The sequence below is a fragment of the Buteo buteo genome, chromosome 2, assembly GCF_964188355.1.
Source record: "Buteo buteo chromosome 2, bButBut1.hap1.1, whole genome shotgun sequence".
Taxonomy (NCBI): Eukaryota; Metazoa; Chordata; class Aves; order Accipitriformes; family Accipitridae; genus Buteo; species Buteo buteo.
Window position 1 is genome coordinate 63,926,957 of NC_134172.1, and position 23,729 is coordinate 63,950,685.

The 23,729-nt window shown below is 44.4% G+C and overlaps 1 protein-coding gene across 1 annotated transcript in view; it reads left to right on the forward strand.

The window, feature by feature from the left end:
• The first annotated feature begins 682 nt into the window (after positions 1–682).
• The window catches only part of FAM83C (family with sequence similarity 83 member C), a 28,259-nt gene continuing 5,212 nt past the window's right edge, over positions 683–23,729 (forward strand). The window contains exons 1-3 of the mRNA XM_075058580.1: positions 683–1,395; positions 8,515–8,682; positions 13,155–13,279. Of these exons, the coding sequence (XP_074914681.1) occupies positions 841–1,395; positions 8,515–8,682; positions 13,155–13,279 (848 nt within the window). The 5' untranslated portion in view covers positions 683–840. The remainder of the gene's footprint in view (positions 1,396–8,514; positions 8,683–13,154; positions 13,280–23,729) is intronic.

Consider the following 23,729-nt stretch of genomic DNA (forward strand, 5'->3'; position numbering starts at 1 on the left):
ACTAATCCCAAAATACACAGCGTGTGGACAGTATCATCATTCACATAGCACCAGACTCCTAAGTTTGAATGTCCCTTCCTTGAAGGATTTCCAGGGAGATGCTAAAAGACCACAAGAGCTATTGCTCTTGTAACCTGTGGTATCTAATGACATGAGCTGTGCTAAGATTCCAGTTTTGCTTCATACAAACACTGTGACCCTGTGATACCAAAAGAGATGGTGTTTTGGCTTCTCTGCCGGGTGCCAGCCTAGCAGACAGAGCCCAAGCTCCCAGGAAATGCTAAGGAGAAGCATTAGCAATGGTTCAGGGATGAATAAGTTTCTTGGCCAAGTCTGATTACCTATTTGGGATATTTGTATTTCATTATAACTGACACTGAGAAGCATGTTTGATTTGGAAGAAATTTCAAGCAGGAACAAGTTTCAGCATCTGCATTTCCACTGTGAGCACAATGAGGGAGAAAACAGGTTAGAGCCTGCTTGGCCAAGGGTGGGGACCTCTCGGTAGGGGAGGGCAGTACATGAATCATTTAAAAGGAAAGGGAAGGAGCAGCTTGAAGAGCTGATCTTCCTCCCCTTGCAAAAGGGATACTCCAAGCACTAAGTATCAGGTGTGTCTGAGGAAGCCAAGTGAGGGAGCTGGGGAAGGCCAGCTCCTCCCCCAGAGTGGGAGGCTGTACCTGGTGATTAACTCCCAAGCGGAGGAGTGGAGCTCATGCTGAGTCCTGAAGGAACCTGTTGGGAGGAGCTGAGGAGTGCAAGAGGGCCAGAAAAGACCTGGAGTCAGACAGAGGGCTAATACAGCTGGAAAGGCACTTCTTAGCATCAACAGCTCTGGTCATGTTCAACTACCTAGCAGTAGAGGTGAGACCCCAGTTCCACCGCAGCTATGGGGGCCAGCAAGGGGTGTCTGGGCCACTGAAGAGCCGCCTAGAGCAGCTGAAGAAGCCGTGGTGGAGGGAGCCCACCCCACTGGTGCTCCAGCACAGTGAAACAGCCAGGCTTGCCATAGACGCCTTTCTTGAGCAGGGGGAACGTGGCTACCTGAGTGCCATCGCTGAGGAACGGGAGCTGCCTTTTCTTTCCATCCTGGACATGGAATATATGAGCCATCAGAGGAACCAAAGCTTTCCAGATGCCAGTGCAACGAAAGACAAAGAGGCTGACCCTGGTGATGTGGACACTGGAGACAGGTCCTCCCTGAACTCTGAATTAACATCTGGCACCTACTTTCCACTCATGTCTGATGTGCACCCTCCAGAGCTGGAGCTGGGGTGGCCAGGGACACCGCTCCTCACAGTGTCTGGCCAGACTCAAGCCACTGTGATTTTCCAAAGAAATAAAGCTAACAGCATTAAGGATTTGCTCCGGTCTCTGATCAGCCGGGCACGGATGGTATGTATAGAGCTGTGTCCCTTGAGTGGGATCTTGTGCCACAGCACCAGAGTCCTGGTGGCTGGTCCCGCAACTGTACACCATACGCTCCAAGCTGTTGCTGGTCTCTAGATGTCTGCCATGCTGTGATTGCTTTTTCTCTAGCAGATTTCTAACTGTTCCTGCTCCTTTCCTTTCCTGTAATTTCTTTCCACCTGGGATTTCATGTCATACAGGTAGTGCCCTTTACGGCACCCTGCGTCTGTATTTGTGGGTATGCAGACCACGGTACCAAAGCCTGGAGCGAGTGAGTGGTGGGGCGTGCAGCATTAATGCTTAGCTGTCCTCAGCCGGCCCTTCTGCCCTCTGCCAGGGAGCTCGCATGGCCAGGGCTTTTCTCGACCCCTGGCCATCGTGTTAAGCAGGACAAGAGGATACCACTGGTGAGTTGCTGTGGGAGAACGTAGGACCTGAGTAAACTTGTGGGACTGAAAATCCCTGCCTGTGGTTTGAAGTAGGTTAGAATACATCATCGTATCTCCTAGACTTGATGTCTGTGCCTCTCTGAGGATGAGTGAGATCAGCCTGTTTTGCCCCATCGCACAGTTTCTGCTGGGTAGAGATTGCCAACCCCAGATGTAATAAAAACTGGATGACTACAATACTTACCTACTGAGCACAATTTACTCACTAAATTACTCTCCTTCTTGTTTCTTTTTACTTTGCCACTATACTGTGTACTAAAGCAGCAGCTTGGACAACTGTATCTCAGACACATTTTCAGCTTTTATTGTCTTTGTCCTCTTTATGGTTCTCTTCATCTGTTCCATGTTAGTTTTCTTTTGTAGTATTTCATTTCAATAGCATGGCGATATTGAGTAAACTTTTAGTGCAAAGTTCACTTTTAACCAGTCAACTTCTAGGCAATTTCTCTTATCACTCCAGTAGTTTCTTATTTAACTTTACAGTCACTCCTTAAATTCATTACTGCCTAGTGCAGAAAGCGGGAGATAAAGAATTGTTAATCCTGGACTTCAGATGTGTCAAGAACACAAGCTGTTTCCAGGCAGACTGAGCTGAAGTATTATCTTCTATCACCATCTGCAGAGTTAAGCAAAATTGTGTTCTCCCAGGCAGATGAAATTGGGTCCATGCAGCAGCTCTGATTGCTGTGCAGCATCGTAACATTATCAAAGAACCACATATCATTGAAATTTGCGTGTGATATGAGATAAATGGGGATCTTTTTTTCTTTTGTCCAAAAGAAGACCGTTTTGCCACATAAGCTACTGCTCAGTTGTAAGCAGCCATTGCTTAATGCGTGAACTTTTGTTGCACCTTTGTAGGCAAATATGGGAAGTTTTCTTCAGGAAGTAAGTGACAAAAAGCTTTGTTTGTCCTGGCAGGCAGCTGCTTTATGATATCTTAAATGATCTGAAAAGTCCTGTGACACTTACTGCATCCTTTTCATTAACAGGGATTAAGACATAGTCATGGCAGAATGCACAAAGTAAATGACTACCAAGAAATGTCCCCTTGTCACTTAGCACATGTCCCAGATCTCTGGTGATATTATGATCCTTTAAACCACATGAAAGACATCTTGGTGCTTTCTCAGTTCACAGGAACTTCTCTATTGCTGCAGGGAGGTTGCCCAGGCAGTAGGTACTTTATTGTACTTTAAGTACATTTTGAGCTTTTTACTTGTGTGAAACTTGAGAATGAGTTTTCAACTATCTTATTGTTTTATTACTGGTGTTTTACTGGCTTCTGGGTTAGCAGCTCTGGCCAGTGCTTCCCATGATTAATTCAATGATTGTTGGCAGTTCCAGCTCATTCACAACCCCAGTTACACATCTTTAAGTAGTTACTGAGTCATTTTGCTCATCAAACCATCCAAAAGGATGTTACCTGTATGTCTTTTAATGACAAAAAAGCAACCCAGAGGTAAAAGCATCTTTTGCTTGAAGTGCCAGTAGCAACTGTGCAGAGAACTGCTTGCTTTTTTTGCTTTTCAACTGCTGTTTCTGCATTTCAAATATTTTTTCCACTAGGCTTTAAGCTCTTGTCATATATTGCTCCTTTAGAGTTGTTTCTCCTCCTGTGTCCTTACAACTAACATAGAAAGGGGATACAGCTAGCGGGATGTGGGAAAGATGTTGAGATCCCTGAATGCTTTTCCTGGGTCCTGTAGACAGGAAGGCATGTGTCTTGAAATGTTTGCTGTTTTCTCCTGTATAGTCATACAGAACAACATCAGCTGACATATTTTGCAACAGTGTATTTGTACTGACAAATCGGCAAAAAGGGCATTTGTTTTATTGGTATCTTTTGCTGGTGTGGTTTGTCTTTCTACTTTGCTGTATTTAACCAGCTGTCTTTGAGGATGTATTTTCAGATTTGAGCTTTTCTCTTTGCAGGCATAAGAAGATGCAGCACAACCACACCTTAGCCTTCATTTGATAGTGCTATTAGAATTTTATTTTCATTGGATGAGCTCCAATCTGTTTTGAACTGTCCACGCTTCTTCTTTTGCCCCTCTTGTACAACTCTGACAGTGGCTGCACGCTTGCATTTAGGTGCGATTATAGAAGGGTCCCTGATGGACCCCCAGAGAAGCAATGTATCACTTCAAATGGCAACACTATGGTAATGACCAAAACCACGCTGCTATTGGCAAATACCAGTAAAACCAGCTGTGCTGGTTAGAAACCAGACAGATGGCAACCGCAGTGGGGTGCTGGTAAGTGCTGTAATTCCCAGTGATGACTGCAGTAATTGCTGAACTGTGAGTTTCCAGAAGTGGATTTAGAAATGTCATGATTTAACCCTACAATGGCAAGGTGTGAATTTTCTAGAGCCTGTGGGGCAGCTGTGTCTTTGCAATGTCCTGACCTGCCAAGGCTGTGCCATGGTCTTGGAGGCCATGATCAGCATGGTGAGGAACAGGGATGCTCTGAGCCAGCCCCAGCCTTGCAGCTCCTACCACTGAAACCAAGGGGCTGGAGGCACTGGGCATTTGGGTTTGTAAGGCCAGATTGACTTAAATGCCCAAGGCTTTTAAATGTGAGACACAAGTTGTCAGGAGCCTAAATTGGAGATGGTACTTAGTAACCTAACTTCCACTGCTTTATAGAGCTGTTGGAAATTATCTTTGAGGCTTCAGACCTAGCTTTTGTGACAATACATTCTTAGGAGGCTTCAAGGGGAAGACTTCTGGGGTCGTTTTCCCCAAAACTTCTTGGCTTTGGGGTTGAGCTGATGTTATTATAACAGCTGCCTGTTTTGTTTACTGAGAGGATATGGTGATCTGAGTGGCCCTTAGGATTCTCCTGTGGCACCCATGCTTAGAATGAGCAGCCCCACCATGGGCTCCTGTATCTCCACCATGGGAGGCTGTGGCAGGGCACAACCTCCCCTTTCTCCCCACTGTGATGTTCCTCGCTGCAAACTGCAATGCACATGGGGCTGCCAGCCTTCTGCCCAACATCGGCTGCGGGCGCTTGCCAGCACCACCAGGAGCAACTCTACCCGAATCCCTCCTGTGAAGGGATCGCATGTAAGGACGCTGTGAATAGAACTATAGCCTGTTCCACCTCCTGATGCCAAGTGGAGACCTGCTTTGGAAAACATGAGTCTGACTATCACACAGGGCTCCACCCAGCTTGCACAAGCTGGTGTCCCGCTGCCTGGGGCGCTTGCTCCTGCGCTGACGCCGGAGCCCTGCCATGAGGCTGCCAGGAGATGCAGGTCTGCCTGGCAGCCAGCTGCATCCAGCCCAGAGCACTGGATGCCACGGGTGACTCTGTGCCACATCCTGCCATGCACAGCCATGCTACTGCCTGCTGAGCCCCATCCCTCTCACAGCGAGCACCGCAGACTGGCAGTGCTGGTTTTGGGCAAGCAACAGCCCCAAACTCCGCCAAAGCCTGTAAGCACTGGTAGAGAAAAGCAAGATTGTGTAGACCTTCTGTGCACACTAGGCGCAAGCAGTGCCTCTGAGCATGTGGGGGTCCTGGGGACAAAGGAGCATTGGTCTCTCTTGACTCCATTGTATTGACTTCCCAAGCCAAGTTTAGATTGTCTCCAGAGCCAAGCCTGCCTCAGACCTAAGCTTGAGATGAGCTGGAATATTATGAGGCAAATGTGGATGAGAGGGACTTGCTGGAGGCCTTACACAAGGTTTGGGCTATAGTTTTTCCTTTGTGCTTCATCATTAGAGGATGGGTGGCCCATCAAAGTCATTTGGCTAAATTGCCTTTGGTCTTTGGCTGAAGGCCAATGTGGAAAGACATGGTGAAGTCCTGCTTTTTTTGTGTGGGTCTCAGCAGTACCTAATGCTGATAGCCTAGCAGCAACATTAATTTGGGAAGTTGAAGATGCTTCTCACTGCTTTCAGAACTCTTCCAGGGCTGAGTCTGCTGTCCATGCCACATGGCTGCATTTCAGGAGGGGAGAAGAGTTTGCTAGAGCCTCATAAGGCTTCTGGGAAGATAACACTGATGAGGGCTACAGAAGAGGTGCCCTTTGGAGTTGGGCTCTGAAGCCAGGGCCAGGGTGAGAGGATGGAGATGTGGTTTTGGCCTGGACAGTCAGAATGATTTTTAGCTTTTAATGACAGCTGCCTTGTGTCCCACATGGATGCCTGGGATCACACGAGCCTCCTGGAAGGTTCTTCCCAAACCCTGCTGTGGTACACTGGGCCTAGGGTCTTCTGCAAGATGTTGAGGACCAATGACAGTGTGTAAGGCATCGTCACAGAGATGGTCTTTGGGGACAAATCACATATAACTAAGAACTCTTGTCCATCTGCAAATGGGGTAAATCCCCAAGGGAGCAGGAAGCAATGTTTTGGCATTGCTGCCCTCCTCTGCCATGGCTCTGGTGCAGAGGGTCTCTCCATGGTGTGTGCAGGCAGGGCGGGCCTGAGAGGAGCCAGCTTGCAAGGAAAAGACTGGGCAGGAGAGCATGGGGAAGCCAAAGGGGCCCCGCTCTGCCCATGGCAGCTGCCTCCACTCAGCACCTAGGCCACGAGTATGAGCCTGGAAAGAGGCAGTTTATTAACAAAAACAGAGCAGAAGAGCTACTGGGCAGTGGGCAGTCTGGGGCCAGCATGCCGGTCTGGATCGCAGATGTGAGCCTGTCCCCACATCCAAGGACAGTGATACTTGGAGCTCATCTACTCTTTTCTGAAGCTATTCTAGGTCAGACCCGTGAACGTGATTCAGCCTGTTCCTATATAAAGCTTGAACCACTGCACACAGACAAGTCAACCTCACTGCTGTCCTCTGCATTTAACTCTTTGTTTGAAGAGGAGCAGCTGAGAAGAAGTGGCAGAGGAAAGCTCACCCTACATGGTCTGCTCCATAGGGTGATTTGGACTACAGAGAACTGCATTCATGGCCATGCTCTAACACAGGCAGAGGAGGTGTTTGAAAACAGGATTCCTACCTCCTCACGGGGTGCATGATGAACAGCAGAAAAAACTGTCATGCATTTTGTGTGCAAGGTTTAGTGCAGGGCATGAACATTGAGTTGCAGGGTAAAGTAGGCCATTGGAGCATGACTCCAAAACTCACTGCTTTTTGGGTCATCTTTATTTGGGCATCCTCTACTAGGTGCAGAAACTCAAAATCAGAGTTATGCACACAACTTACAACTACCAAACAGTTACCTTATTTACTGCTAAGATATGGTAAAGACTGGAACTAAAGTACTTGGTCAGTAGTTCCCTTTTTTTCAGCTTTTGAAATGAAGCTGGCCTGCCGGTAAATCCTTCACTGCTTTACCTTTTTCAGTCCCCCAGTGTGTTGCCATCCTCCATGAGTTCTCAGTGTTAACTGATCTTTCAAGGTCTAAGTCACCGGATTGCTCTGCAAGCATCCTCGGGTGAAGTGCATCAGGCCTGACAAATCATCCAGCTCAGCAAGTGCTCTCTTGCCTGTTCCTTCCTTCTCCAAGATGTCCCCCTGATTCCTGTCACGAATGGTGATGGCCAACAGATGGATCCCAGCAGTCCCTTCCTGATCCAAATAATGGCCGCCTTGATGTTGACTGCTGGCAGCCTCACTCTGTGAGGAACAGTGGAACAGTTTCTCCAGTCACATCTTAATCTATTTATGGCTGATCTGTTTTTCTGGTTGCAGGTCATACTGTACTTTGAATTTTTTAGTTCTGGGTCAACTTGCTTGTAGTAAGTATTTGTCATGTCCTACCTTCCAATTTCTGTATTTTCCTTCCAGGTTTTGGAGAATTCGTTTAGCCAAGATGGTCTGCTGCCTCCCATCCCATCTCTATAATGGGATGGGTTGCCATGGCCTTCTTCAATCTCATTCCTTAAAGAACTGGAAGTTCTCTTAAAAATTCTTTTCCTTTTTAAAACTCCTCCCTTGGAGACCTTATTGTGCAAGTCTTCAGTTTATTGAGGTAGATTTTCTTTTCTTTTTTTTTTTTTTTAATAATGTTAGTGTTATTCCTTCTTCCTACTGTTAGGTTTCAGAACTGTCACTTGCATCCTGGGCTGTGTTTGCAGGAGTGCTGCCAGCAGGGAAAGGGAAGGGATCCTTCCCACACATGTTATTCTATGATTTTGTCTAGTCACCCCTAGGATGTAATCCTGGAACAAGGACATGTACATACTTGATCAAGATACCTTCTCCCTTACCTGGCAGTGTGTCCTTCCTGAAAAAAATGATACTTCTTTATATAAATATGTTAGTCATCTATGGAGTACTCAAACTAATTGAATAATGATTTTGGTCTGTCTCAACTATTCAGTTTATGTGCTGTATTTCTGTCATATTTGCTTACAGCAATACATACTTGTTGTATCAATGATATTCAGAGTTTGTGCGTGTGCATTACCCTTTCAGCTATTTCTTTCTGTGAATGATAGATGAGACAGGAGGTAGCTGGATGGGGAATGTCTTCATAGTTATTCAAAGGGATTTTATCTGCCATGGTGGGATAGGAGATGTTAAACACAAAGATCTAGAAGGAATCTCCGCTCTTGTGGCGAGACGCTCAGTAACTCAGGAGGTTTGAATACTGAATTCATAGTTTAAAGCACAATTCACTTGGCCACGAGATTTCAACAGTCTCTTGGTTTTTTTCCCCCTCCACCTCTTTTCTCCTGGCTAGGTGATAGCAATTGTGATGGATCTGTTTACAGACATGGAAATACTGTGTGACCTGCTGGAGGCCTCAAGCAGACGGCACGTCCCTGTTTACCTGATCCTGGATGAAGAGTACTTGAAGCATTTTGTGGAAATGTGTAATAAAATGGCTCTTACTCAGGACGACTTCCCAGTAAGTTTTCAGTCACACACTGTATATGATAAAACAGGTCTTGGAATTGATAAAAACCATGTACCCTTTGTTCTGTTCCCTGTGCCTTGTCCGTAGGCCCTATCTCTTCTCTCACTGTCCCAGGCTAAGACACCATGGCTAGTTGGTCTAGGAAACTGAGATCTGTCTGGAAGCACAGGGGAAGGAGTGGAGGAGCCTCCTAGTCCCATATCCTGATGTTTTGTGGTCCTCATTTACACACAAGAAGTGTGAAGTCAAGGCCAATAAGATGTAGTGCATTACTGAATGCTTTGCTGGGCTGGTGCAGACAGGCAGACAGAGATAGACCAGAAAGCTTATGTTCATGTGGACCTGTATCATCTCCTTTCCTTGTCCCTGTTCAGCCCCTGCTCTTGGACATAGAATTGCGAGACTTAAATTGCTCCTAATTCAGATCCCTGAGCTCAGTTTAGATTCTGGCCAGAGCTGCTGTAGTGCAATAGCTGGGTGGGGAAGGGAAGCAGTGAGTCTCTTCAGGTGTCCTGATAAAAAACCTACCATTTCCTCCTAGCCCTGCTGCACTGCCTCAATGTAAAACCACATGTTAAAAATCTCATGTTAAGATCTGCTTTTAGGCTTTGCGATTCAGTTGCGGGTTCATGAAGGATTTGTGAAGAGCCTGATTCCCCACTCAGTAGTGTGCCCATCAGCAATGGTGTGTGGTGCCCAGAGCAGGCAAACAATAAAAATTAATGTGTCAGTGCAACAAGCTCTCTTGGGAACTTGCAGACTCATAAATGCACCCCAGTATCTTTCTGCTCCCCTTATAGCCTTTCTGGCTACCACCTATCACTGGAAGTTGTTTTTTTTGTTGTCATTTGTTAGTCCTGCAAGGCCAGCAGTCCTGCCTCTGCTCCTTCACTGGGTGCATAGAATTTCCAGGAGGACTGGTTCTCTTCCAGCTACCAATTTTGTAGGTTTTCCCTTCATCTTGGTGGGGAATGCTTGGAAGTTATCCAGTTACCTCAAAACCATTCTTAACTAAAAAACAGGTTAGGGAAAATGCAAAAATAATGTTTTACACCATTAAAAATAGATGCAGTTACAAATGTCTTAATTTCCCCTCATTTTTAACCTGTGTACACAAAGATTAATTTAGAGAGGCTTACTTCTTCCCCCATGTTGGCGATGCTCTGTCCTTTCTTGCTTCTCACAAGCCAGACCAATTTCATCCTGCCTCTTGAGATGGAAACTGTTAGGGAAAACTTCATGCTGGAGCATGCTTGCTTTCATAAACAACTGCATCACTGAAGTCACCTGGTGGATCCAGATAAATTCCATCTTTCCAAAATTTATTTTATTTGCTTGTTATCCAAGAGCCTGGCCATTGTTTTTAATTAAAATTAGAATGAGTCTACACCCATGGAGATGTCTACGTCTCTTTGTTAGACCTGATGTCATGTCTTGTGCTTGAATGGCTAATTAACTCTTGCCTCCCCCGTTCAGTGACTCATGGACAGATCTCAATGTGAAGTGCCTCTTAAGCTGATGCATCTCAAGCAGTACGTTAACATACATGCTTGATATTCACATCTAAAAGGAATGAGTGTACATATTTTATTCCTGGCTCTGAGTTGCAACAGGATGTGATGGCAAATCTCCATTTGGAATAATTGGTAACAATTTGGGGTTTAATGGGGAATTTGGAGCAACTGCCCCTCTAGCATCTTACTTCTAAGAACATTGTGTGAGCCTGCTGGTGTCAAATCCTGGTGCTGAACATCAGCAAATCCCACAGTGGTGCATCAAGCATTGGCAGCTGTCACAGCAGAAGACTTAACTGTTGGATTTTTTTCAAATGGCCATCTGCTGAACCTAAAACTAGTGTCTAAATCGAGTGAGAGTGGTACCTGGCAGTCTGGCCTTCCTGCAAGAGTGCAGGATTCTCATCTTATTTGGACAATTCAGGGCCTGGATTGCCAAGAGGAAGAAGAGGATCGAAAAAATGAGCCAGATATCAGAAACTCACTCAGCCTTGGAAAGGATAGGGGGAGTGAAGAAATACTGTGGCAACAAATCTGTGGGATATCTCTACTTGAAGTGTTTTTAACTTCTCCAGGGTGGGGAGAGGAAGCTCCTCCCAGTGCGAACTAGTATTACTAAAACCTCAGCACTGGAAGAAAAAAAAATCCCTGTGATCCCTTTGTTGATTGGCAACAGGATTAGGTGAACGCCTCCCCAGCCGTCCAGCATATCTTGCTCTATTTCAGCAACTTGTGGTGGCATTTCAGAGTATCACAGGTTAATGCATGTTGGCAGGGACCTTAGGAAGTCATCAAGTCTCACATCCTGCTCAAAGCAGCATCACCTGTGAGGTCAGACATAGTTGCTCAGGGCCTTACATGGTCTAGTCTTGAAAATCTCCAAGCATGGAGATTGCACAACCTCTCTGGGTAACTTGTTCCAATGCATAACTGTCCTTATGGGGAAAAAGTGTCTCCCTTCTCATAGGTGACAGATGAGGACATGTTCTGGGACACAAGAAGACAGCAAGTGAGTGCCAAGACTGTGAACCTTCAGCTCTGTCCCTGCTAAAAGTTTCCATAAACTCAAGAGAAGACTGGCCAAGTACTTGGAGAAGAGGTCTGGTGGGGTGTGTGTCCCACTAAGACAAACCACAAAAGGCTCAGGAAATCCCCTGAGCAGAAAACAGTCAGCAGCAGTATAAGGGGGTAGCATCATAAATGATTGCCTTCTTCCTGCTCTTCCCCAGCTGCTATTGCCCACTGCGAGAGATAGACCATTGCATCAGATGGACCCCAATCTGGAGGAGATTTGCTGCTGTTCTGAAGCCCTGAAGGCAATGGTGGTCCTTGGGTGGGTGGGGAGACTTCCTCAGGATGATGAGAGTCAAGCCTTTCCCACCCTGCTGCGATGAGCTCCCCAGCCAATGTTTCCGGGAAGCCCACCTCCTGCCCGCAGGGACTCTGATGGCGGAGGAAGGCCGTCAGGAATGGAGTCACCTGCCGCAGGGTGACGACTGCCTCCTGCTCCTCACCCCTGAGGCACAACTTCCATGCTGTGAACCCCACGTGAGGCCAGAGACTGGGTGAGCCAGTCCCTGGCTGCATACAGGCGGGCTGAGGACCCCACACATGCTCAACCTGCCGGGGAGGAGGAGGGGGAGAAGGGGCGCAGCCATGCCCAGGAGCAGCTCCTGGAGGGGTGGCAGGGCTGTGGATCTGCACCCTGTGGAGCGCATCTGTAGGCAAACTGCAACTACTCGTGCTTGTCTTTTGTCTGCAGCACTGGCTGTTACAAACTGCTGTGCCTGGCCAGGCTGAAATCTGCTGCGTGGCAGAGGGGAGGCACCAGGAGTGCCCATCGACCGTGGGTGGGCAGCACCCACCTCCACTGAGAGGCAAAATGGCCCAGGCGGCATGTGCGGCCCCTACTAACTGCCGTGGGTCTTCATCTTTTGCAGGGCTGATGCTAGGCAGGTATGAGGTGCCCACAAAGGGACCTTCCAGGCCAAACAGGTGGTGACAGTTTGTGACAGCTCCTGGTGTGCCAAAGCCACTGCAGGTGGCAGGGGAGCTGGCCTGGAGGGGCAGTAAGGGATGATCCAGCAGGCCAGTGTAGGTGCAGCCTTAGGGATGTTTATTTACATACGAGATGTTTTGTTTGGCACTGGATCATATAGACCAGGCCGGTAACTCTTTCCAGTGACTGTTCTCCTCCTCTCCCTTCCCCAGCTGAGGTACAAATAACTTTTATTATGGGCAAAAACCTCACGTTACGGAAAAGGCTCCTGATGGATACTGAGAGCCTTATTTCCCATTTTGTACTAGGCAGTCGGTTTTAGAGGCCAAAGTTGTATCAGAGAAGCTCGTTGCAGTCTTTAAAACAGACGAAGATCTGGTCTGTTTCACTTGAGTACAGCAGCTGAAAATTTTAATATCATTTTTAAATATATTGATAAAAGGCAATTCTTGAAATGTAGACATACCTTTCTGCAAATCTTTTTTATTGAGCAATATTTTGGTTTTAAGAAGTCTGTCACTGTATAAAATCAGAATAGCACGTTCAATTGATTAGAAACTGGCTAGTTGTACAGATCAAAATGTAGTTTACATGCAGAGCCATCAGCTACTGTGGTTAGTTGAATGTTATCAATAATCTGGAAGAAATTGTATAGTCTTACATACTTCAGAAATGATCTGTAGGCTCACAGGATTCTCCAAATCTTTTTCAAACCAGCATTTGTGCCTAAGTGCCACTTGTTAATATTTGCTGGTATTTTTATCTTACAGAAGCAGACAGTGTGACAAAATATTTGTCATGTAGAAGCCAAGAAATACTTAACGCCTTGCTGCATTCTACTTCTGGGAGTAGAGCTCCTGCTTGAGGGAGTCCATCAATGATGCATAAGGGAAGATTTCAGTTTAGTTCAATATATGTCCCCTTACCAACTCTGCTTTCTTTGGTTTCAGAACATGCGCATAAGATGTCTGAGTGGAGACACATACTACAGCAAAGCAGGCAAGAAATTTGCAGGCCAGGTTCTGGAGAAGTTTATCCTGATTGATTGCGACCAAGTTCTTGCTGGTACATACAGGTAAGAAAAACTAGCAACTACTGTGACAAAGACTGGTGACACTGAGAAAATATTCATTACCAAAATACTGACTAATGTAGATTTTTTTTTTTTCTCCATGATAATGATACACTGTTTTTCCTCTTCATTTCCCCTTATAAATGTCAGGTTTCATTTTGGTGGTTTACCTTCTTCTGCTCCATTCTCTTGCTCTTACCTTGCTGGTTAGCTTTCAGATAGCATTAACTGCTTGTCTGCCAACATTGACACTTCCTGAACACACCTGTCTGAGTATGGCTTCATTTCTTAAAAATGTAAAAAATGTTCTGCCAGGTCAGATGATGCTCCACCTAGCCTAGATTCTGTCTCCAGGTGATGCAGTTTAGGGAGAGCAGGCCAAACTGCTATTTGTGGTCCGTCCCCCTTGTGCTCCCACAGCATGCGCAATCACTGCATACATCCCTACTTCTTCCCTTCAGTACCTGTCCTATACCTATTGTCTGTGAATTTGCCCTAACTCATCATCTGTTCTAAACCAATCTCCTACTAATTCCATGAAGAGCCCCTACTTCTAGTGCTGCAGGTTGGTAAATAGCTGTCCTACATTCAGCTAAGTCATGGCTTTCACGATTTTCCAAACCTCTATCTTACCCACCCTCCCTGCCCTTTTCTTATCTGAAGTAAGAGCCTTTTCAGTCTTTCCTCATATGGCAGCTGCTGCATTCATCAGTCATTTTAATTATCTTTCTTTGCACCCTCTCTAACCTCATTATGTCCTTCTTGAGTTGCAGAGACCAGAATTGCATGCAGCCCCAAAGATATGGCTGCACCAAGGTGTCTCAGATGGTGAAAATTATGCTCTCTGCTTTGTTATTATCACCCTTGCTGACAGCGGCCAACATTCATTGAATTTTTTAGCTGCCATTGCACACTGAACTGATGACTTCAATCGCTGACGATGATTTCGAGCTCGTCCCCGAGCTGTTCCAGGTTCAGCATCAAACAGGCTTGATACAGATCATTTTTCTGTATGGGTACACCACATTTTCCTATGCTGAAGTTCATCTGCCATGTATTTGTCCACTTGCTCAGTTCTGTGAGGTCCTTCTGGATTTCCTCACCTTCAGTGAGGTATTCAACCACCTGAAGGAATTGAGGATCCTCTGCAAACCTGGGGATTTCACTGCATCTCTCCATGCCTGAGTTCACCAATAGGATGAAAACCATTCCCAGGACCAGTCTCTGGGCCCTCACTGCTGACTCTTACCCGTGCTGAAAAATTACCATTAATCCCTACCCTTTGCATCCTATGCTTTCACCAGTTCTCAGTCCATAACAAGACTTTTCCTCCATGCCCATGGTGACTTAGCCAGCCAGCCAGCAAATTAGCACCACTCAGCCGCTCACTCACTCCCCCCACACCCAGTGGTATAGGGGGAGAAAATCAGGAAAAGAAGCAAAACCCATGGGTTGAGATAAGAACGGTTTAATAGAACAGAAAAGAAGAAACTAATAATGATAATGATAACAGTAATAAAATAACAACAGCAATAATGAAAGGATTGGAATGTACAAATGATGCGCAGTGCAATTTCTCACCACCTGCTGACCGACACCCAGCTAGTCCCCGAGCGGTGATTCCCTGCCCCCACTCCCCCAGTTTCTATACGAGATGGGACATCACATGGTATGGAATACCCTGTTGGCCAGTTTGGGTCAGCTGCCCTGGCTGTGTCCCCTCCCAACTTCTTGTCCCCCTCCAGCTTTCTCGCTGGCTGGGCATGAGAAGCTGAAAAATCCTTGACTATAGTCTAAACACTACTGAGCAACAACTGAAAACATCAGTGTTATCAACATTCTTCGCATACTGAACTCAAAACATAGCACTGTACCAGCTACTAGGAGACAGTTAACTCTATCCCAGCTGAAACCAGGACAGTTTCTTAAAAGGCTTTGGTTTATGACCTTGTCAAAGGCTGTTTGAAAACCCCAAAACATGTAGTTGACTGGTCCCTTTATCCATGTGCTCACGGCCTCCCTCACCAAACTCCAGCAGAGCAGGTCTGTGAGGCAGGGCTTGCCTTTACAGTAGTCCTGTTGACCAATTTCCAAGAGGCTGTGCTTCTCCATGCCGTTGGTAATCTCGTTCTTCACAGCACACTCTGCCATGTCCCAGGGTGGAGATCAGCTCCAGTGGTATGTGGGCCTCAAGATTACGTCCAGAGCCCTCTCTGTAGATGGGATCATATTGGAAACCTCCTAGTCCTCAGCAAAGCAGTCTTTGCAGTGGCCCTGGTACACAAGAGTGAAACACGTCTCAGTGTCACCAGCATTAGCAATGGATGCAAAAAATTCATTGAGGTTCTCTGCTATGGTCTTGCTATCACTGAATGCCCCTTTTGACCCATAGGTCTTCAATGGCCCCACCAATTTCTTTACTGCCAGTACAGCATTTTTTAACAACCTACAAGTTGTAGTCATCTTGGGTTTTTTGGACTGCTCCTTTTCAGCTCTTTTTGACTAATTGCTGCATTTTTACATAGTTACCTTTCTTGAAATTGAATATCCACGTGCCGCATTTATTGAGATTGCTCTCTCCTACTACAGAGTTAAAATTGTGTTGTGAGCATTATTACAAATGGGCTCTTCCACTTCTACCTCTGGAACTGAGTCTTATGCATCATTCCAGACCACATCCTGAATAGCATCTTTTCTTGTGGGTCAAACAATTTAGACTAGTTAATTCTGGCACGTAATCATTTATTGCTTCCAAAAAGTTTTTCTCCACAGCTCATCCCAGTGAAGCATTAACCTAGTATGTATATGAGTGGCTGAAGTCTCCCATTATTACTACCTGTCCTAATTTTGCAGCACTGTAATCTCGGTTAACATTGTCTGATCGCTATCAGTGGTCTGATCAGAGGGTTGGGAGTACTGCTCTTGTACTGTATTTTTATTACTAGACTCTGAGTTTTCCACCTACAGATCTTTCCCACAGTATTTTCACACTGTTGCAGATCGTATTATCCTTCACAAACAGTGCAATTCCTCAGGACAGATATTTCTGTGATCCTGTTCTGCTATTTCTGTGAATTTGGTGCCCTGGCAATGCTTTATTCTCCTTCCACCAGGTGTCCTTGAACACTGGTTGTCTTCTCCCTTTCTCTCTCTTTTCCATCTCCCAGCCAGTCCATGCTGGACACTCAATCTACCAGTGTCCTCATCAGTGCTGTAGCTCCAAGCTGTACCTTCTCCTCTGCTTCTGACTTCATCACCTCCGAGTGTGGAGGTCTCACCTTATCAAACTCTGGCACTGAAAAATGGAAGTACCTGGATGAAACTGGTTATATAGAGTATCTATATAACCAATATGGAAAGCAATGTCTGGTGGTATTTTGACCATCCTAAGACATGTATCTAAGAACAATGGAGTGAATCACTGCTTGGAAACATCTGTCCATCTCCATTGACTGCAGGGGGTGGGGATTAGATAACTGACACCACTCATTTTTGAATGGCTAAAGCTGAGCATATGTCAGCTGGATTGAAGCCCACAGCTGGAGGAACATCTTACTTCCCTGTGGCCCAGAGTCAGGGTATTGCTTAAAAGGCAGATTCAGTTTTCTGGGTCAGTTCCTCCCTCTGCTGTTCTGGGGCAGGGATTTGGGTCTGTGATGTGCTTTCTTTCTATAGATCTCTGTATAGCTGAACCTTCTTGAGTTCTGGAAGATAATTATTCAGTGGAATAGGTTCTTATATCTGATTCTCTGCTGTCCCAGTAAGCACATGATATTTTGGACTAAAAGAAACAGTCTCTCCTTGTGGAATTTGTTCAACTGCAGTCAGAAACACTTCCACAGGAGAAAACCAGGAGTCTGCTACTGGGTATACTGCAGCCTGGTACTATAGCTAGTATAGTAGATATTTAGATTACTCTCCCTGCAGATGGGAAAGCTAGATTCAAAGGGTGAGAATAGTAACTGAGTAAAGCCAAAGATCCAGAGTGGATCCAGGGGTGTCTTGGGATGATATAGGAAAGAGGGCAAGAGTTCTTACCCAGTGGTAGGTTTTACAGTTCAACAATCTTGTGTGCAAGGACCAGAGGTTTCAGAACCTCTGGGGTTATATCTTGTATGTGCTTCTTTATATTCAGTTTGACATAAGAGACTTTTTCCCACCATGGTTGATCTCCACAATACCCTTTGGCAATGGGTTATGCAGTTTAATTTGTTTTGTGTGAAAAAGTGATCCATTGTAATTACATTAGACCTACTGCTAGATAATTATATTTGTTGCCCCCAAATTCCCATAACCTGGGCACAGTAAATCACTGTTTCCTATTTACTTTCTTGACTGCAGCCGTGATTTTGTCCTCCTCCATTATAATCCCTCATGTGAATCATCTCTTCTCCAGGTGAAGTATCCTCGGCTGTTCAGTCATTTCTCTTGCAGGAGAACTTCCAGACCTTTACTCATAATGTCTATCTTTCGTGAGATGAATTGACAAGAACTGCATGAAGTGGTCAAGATATCCCCACCCACTACACTTTAGCGTTGTAGTATAATGGTGACTTCTGTCTTTTCCTCTGTCCCCGTTCTGGCAGTTCATAGTCTGCTGTTTGCCTTTTTGACTAATGCTAAACATTGAAGTGATCATTTTTTTGAACTGTCCATGGGGACCCTGACCTCATTCCCAAGTATCTAAGAACTCATCAATGTACAGAGACCATCAGGGTGTCTGCAGCAGTTTGAATTTATTGACATTGTATTTTGTCTATCATTTTGTCACTTATTCATCCCATACCATAAGATCCTCTTGCAGCTTCTCATCATCCAGTTTTCTTTTGACCACCCATGATGATTTTGTCATGATCTCTGACATGGACTGTTTCTACTTTTTTTCAGGACTTTTCTGAATATGTTGGACAAGAGTGATCCCAGCATGAAACTTGTGGGATTACAATAGATAAATTAAAACTATTGCTAGCATTTGTATCCCATCTTTAATCAACTGTTACTCCTTGGGAAGACCTTCTTTTGTACTCCATGATCACTTAATTTTTCTAAGAGTCCTTGCTGAATGACCCTGTCAAAACCTCTTTGAAAATTCAAGTATCCAACAACAAGCAGATCATATGCATCTGTGTGCTTTCTGCCTCCTTCAAAGAACTACAAGAGGTTTTTGAGGCATGGCTTTCTTCCACAAAAACATGCTGAGTCTTCAGTGTTATGATTATAGTTATTTATGCATCTAATCATTTTACTCTCTATTTGCTTCTACCAGTTTGTTCAGTATGGAAATAAGACTGGCTGGTTTGGAGTTTTCCGGGAGCTCTTTAAAAGGTTCACATTTACTACTTTCCATTCCTCTACTACTATGTTCAATTTTAAATGATAGGTTATTCACTGGTTAATAATTGGAAAATTGCTGACTTCCAGTTTTTGAAGGCTGTTTACTTTAATATTTTCCTTTAATGTGCCTTTTAACTATGGTGACTTTTTGGATGTTTTAAAATGTCTTTATTTTGATAGGTACATTTTCTCTGAGACCCTAATATAGCATCTTTAAACAATCTTCATGCTGCCTCAAGCATTTAACCTTTTTGGTTACCCTTTTAAATTTCTTTTTATATAGCATTCCTCACTTTCTCTTTTTAAGCTAAGTGTTACTGTTGTGGATTATTTCAGTCCTGAAAGAATATTTGATATAGGTACGTCATGGTTATTTTTTTGCCGAGTGCCCTTTTCAAAGAAACTTTCTGAACTGGTAATGTAATTTCTCATTTTGTTGGTTTTCTGGTTAGTTTTTCCAAAAAGCAGCCATTTATAGTGTCTAAAATGCAGTTTCTGCAACTCTCCTAGTAATGGCCCCCATTCAGCATGGCTATAGCTGAATCTCCCTTTATTCCTCTGCTTTCTGCCGCCTTAGCCTCTCAGCACTTCCTTAGCATGGCATATTTACCATCAGCACTCTGCTCAGAAAGTTCACAGTATAGCCCTAATACTGTGTTTTTCCTATTTAGGGGTGGAATTTTAATCCAACAGGAATATATTCATTTGTTGATATATTTTCCTTATTTGACTTCTTTTTTTTAATGTATTGTGCCACTGACCCAGCAACATATCCTCTATTTGTACTTTCTGTACAATTTCTACCCTTGCAGTTATACTGTTCCCTGATTTTCTTCTACCCAGTAAGTTTCTGAAATGCCTCCTGTATCAGAATCATCATTTCAGCTCAGGTATTTCACAACATCTATCTGTTTCTTTAGCTCATAAAATTTATGTATGCATGTAAACATTTGTATCTGATATGGTTGTTCACCACTGTGCGCTTCTCTAAACACAGTTTTATTTGTTCAGATGTTCTTCATGGATTCTGATTTCCACCCTGTCCTTATATCAGAATACAGTTTTCTTGCTTTTATTCCTAAGGTAAAGTGAGCAATCTCAAACTGTATGGCCTTCGACACATCACAGCTTTGCTCCATATTCTAATTTAAAACCTCCCTATATCTTCTGTATTATATTGTGCAGCAGCCAGGTTTCATTTAGGTTAAGATGAATCCAGCTTTCTTTATAGAGTCACTATGTTCCTGCAGTTTTCCATTTCCTTATGATTCTGCCATCCTTTCCCTAACATAATTTCCATAACCATGTCCTGAAATGCTCTTTGACTTCTCTGTCCCATTCTAAGCATGGAAGAGGGAGCATTTTATAAGGCTACCAATAAAATCCTAATCTTTTTTAGCTTCCTACTTAGGTGCTTTTATTTTATGCCCAAGACTCACCCTATCTCTTTTTATGTTAATGGGACCTATACAGACATTGACCAGTGGCTTCTCTGTAGTGCTTCATAACTTAGTCCCAAACGTCTCTATTATCCTTCATTGCAGTGAGCAACTTGCTCTTCGTTCTTTGCTGTCATCCTGCCTGAGCATTGAATCATGGAGAACTACATCTGTGTGTTGTTTGTCCCCTATGGACACCAACACAATATAGTACCTTCCGTATAGCTTGGTTTGTACAGCCTGGGGACAGTTACCATGCTGACCATCAGTTGTCTCTTTTCCAGACTCATCATCTCCTGTTCCTCAGAGTATTCAAGTCAAGTGAAAGGATTACACATGACTTGTAGGCCACAATGTAGTTCATACACCGCCAGGATGTTTGCTTTTTTTTCCCAACACTGTGACACTAAAAATGCATGTTTTCCTCTACCCCCCAGAGCTGCTGCCTACTCATTCTCCAGCCTGTATTGGTGCACTGGATCGTGACTGCCTGGAATATATTTTCTTTGATTATTTTCCTGTTGAACTGCATCCATTTTTTTCAGAACCTTTTTCAAACTCATATCCGTGCAGTTCCTCTCCACCGGATGTGATTTGTGAATTTAATGAGTGTACCATTATGTAGGCTGCTCATTAAGATATTGGATAGCACCAGAGCCAAGATGCTAGATCCCTCTAGAACTTCAATATATCCTTCTACGTTGACAGTGAATCCCCATGTCTAGTCTCTCTGCATCCTCTCTTACAGAGGGGTATTCTCCTACTCTATCCTTGACTATTCAGGTATTCAGTGTCTTTTAATTCTTCAGCTCTAAGAAGAGACTCTTTTCTCCTCAAATGCATGCTCAAATCATGCCTGAAATCCATATTTAGTCTCTAGTTACATCTCTAGCCGTCAGATTCTCTCTTCTGTGAGATCTATATGTAGTATTACATGCATGCAGCAACAGTACTGTACATATTGACATTTTCCTGTTTAACCTAGTATGTTGATACTGTTGTTCTCTACACTAACATTTTCCTTGATAGTTTTTTAAAAGCCCTTCTTATTTTCCAAAATACTCTTGGCAACCTGAACTCATTCTGATAATATTGCTGCCTATTGGTATGAATCAGGCATGTTTTTGGAGAGTTTTCTAAATATGGGAACAAAGCTCACTGCTCTTATCTTAAACAACTGTAGGCAAATGGATTTAGACCCCTCAACTCTTATGTGTTTATTGATTAAATATTTTCCTGTGTTTTCCATTGTTAACGTTATATTTCCTCTAAATGAAGACAAGGAGAAAACAGGGTTCATAGAGATACCTAGGAAAAGCAATAACCTAAAATTCTAAATATAATTATATATCTAGTTATTTAGAATTATTCTGGGCACCAGAAGAAATAGTATGTTTCTTTGAGCACTTATTTAACATAACCGAGTGAAGGATATGAAGACATTTACTGATGCAGCAGATGAGAGGAGCCTAAGGGCAAATGGGGCTAGAGCTGAACAGGATCTTGAGCAGGAAATCTAGAGTAAACATTTGTCAGTTTAGGACTATAGAAAAGAGGTGGTATTGTCAGCCTGAAAGGGAGTTACGTGTCTGTTTGAGTTGCCTTAGAGGAGGTTAAATTTCTCAGCTCAAAATAGAATATGGTCAAAGTATCGGTATATGTCCTGCCACTGCACAGAGAGGACAGAGCTCATTGTGTGCTATATTGTAGTGAAAGAAACTCAAGATTTGGGGTAGAAGCCGCCATGACAACTGAAACTGAAAAAATGAGAGGAGGAAGTTGAGAGGATTACAAAAGCTCTGCACCTGGCTTCAGTACAGAGGAAGAAGAAACTAGGTGTTTGGCGATGGACAGGTAAAGCTACATGGTTTTGAAGCTGGAGGAGGCTTGGAATTTCTTTAAAAGAAAGGTACTCATACTCTCAGGTATCCATGTCCCAAGCAAGAGGAAAGAGTCTTTAAGAGTGAGTTCCAGATCTAACTTGATGAACAGTCACCTCAAGAAAGAAATTATAATTAAGGAGAAAGTGAGTGTATAAGGAATGGAAAGCATAGTATATCAGCAAGGAAACCCCAGGCTGGTATGTATAGCAATAAAGTGAGCATTGCCAGAAGATAAGTTATATATAACCTTGTGGAGCACACCAAAGCAAAGAGGAGGAAGTCCTCAGGTATATAAATAAAAAGTGAATCCAGAAGAAAGAGGCAAGGCATGCTGCTGTAAGGATGAATAACAAATAAGAAATAACTGAGATGGGATGCCCAAATTAACTGAATATATTGCACTGGTTTTAATCAAAATGAAGACGAAAAATGAGGAGTGGAAATTATTTCAAGTGCATTGGAAGCAAGCAATAAAGTCAGGTTATTGTCATCTTATCAAAGAAAACGTGACATGAAATTAAACGAGTATTATGTAGTATCTACATTTAGCAATGACCAAAAATGATACACAGAAGTTTGTATTGGCATACAGAAGGAAAAGAATGCCTTTGACAGCCAAAGTGACAGAAAAGCAATAATAATGAGTAAGAGAAACTCCTGAAATAAGCAAAAAAACTTCTGTTGCAAATTGGTATCTCATCAGTTGGAAATAGCTGAAGCAGAGAAGCTGCGTGTGAAGAACTGCGAGTCACCTGTACAATACAACTGTAGAAAGGCCGCTGCAACCCTAGACCGTATTGCAGAAGGACACGCAGAAGAACAAATCCTGTCGTCAAAAATGCTGCTGAGAACGAGACTTCGGCTGAAATACCGCAGGGTGCTCTTGCCACCCGTGCTCGACCCAAGCCACAGCCCCAGGGCAGGGGATGCGGCGGCAGGAGAGGCTGGGAGGAGCGGGGGGGGGGGGGGGGGGGGCTGTCTCCCACCTCCTGGGAGGTGATGTTGCAACTCCACCTCCTGGCCAAAGGCTGAGCTGCACGGGTTCCTGGGGGGTTCCTGCTGCAGGAGCGTCTGAAAGCAAGGCAGGGAAGGGATCCTATCCTACAGCAATCCTTTCCCAGACTCCTGTAATTTGTGCCCCAGGGTGATGCAGAACTGGATAAGCGATCTCTGTGTGCAGCACTTTGTTATGGAAAAAATAACGGCAGGAAAATCCTACCACTTTTAGAAACCCACATGAACTTTTAGCATCCGCAGTGGCCTGCCGTAAGGAGCTCCACAGCTTGCCTGGGTGTTGTGTTGTGCTTCTTGCCTGTATTGCATTTGTATCCTGTTAACTTCGTTCAATACCTCATTTTTATACCAGAAGAGACCAAGAATGATCATTCCCTGGCTATTTCCTCCATGCCATTCGTGGAGGAAAAGACCTTTATCAGCTGTAGTTATGGGAATAGCCATGGCTGGCAAGGCCACATCATCCTATCATGGAAACCTGTTCTATGGCAAGGAAGAGGGCTGTGCTGCTGGGGGACTTGGATGATTCCTTCCAGGTCCTGTTGTGACACAGTGGGCAGGCCCTCATTGGATCGGCATGGGAAACTGGGACACAGCAATTCTTGGACTGGGGAAAGAGCTGTAAAAGCCATCAGTGGCACAGACAGTTGTAAGGCCAGGGGAGCATGTTGCTGCATCTGACACTGTTGCCCTTACAGGGGAAAGGACAGTTCATGTGGATGAGAGGAGCTGGCTGAGTGTATCTGTCTCGTGTGTTTCTGTAGGGAGGCAGTGCTTGGGCAG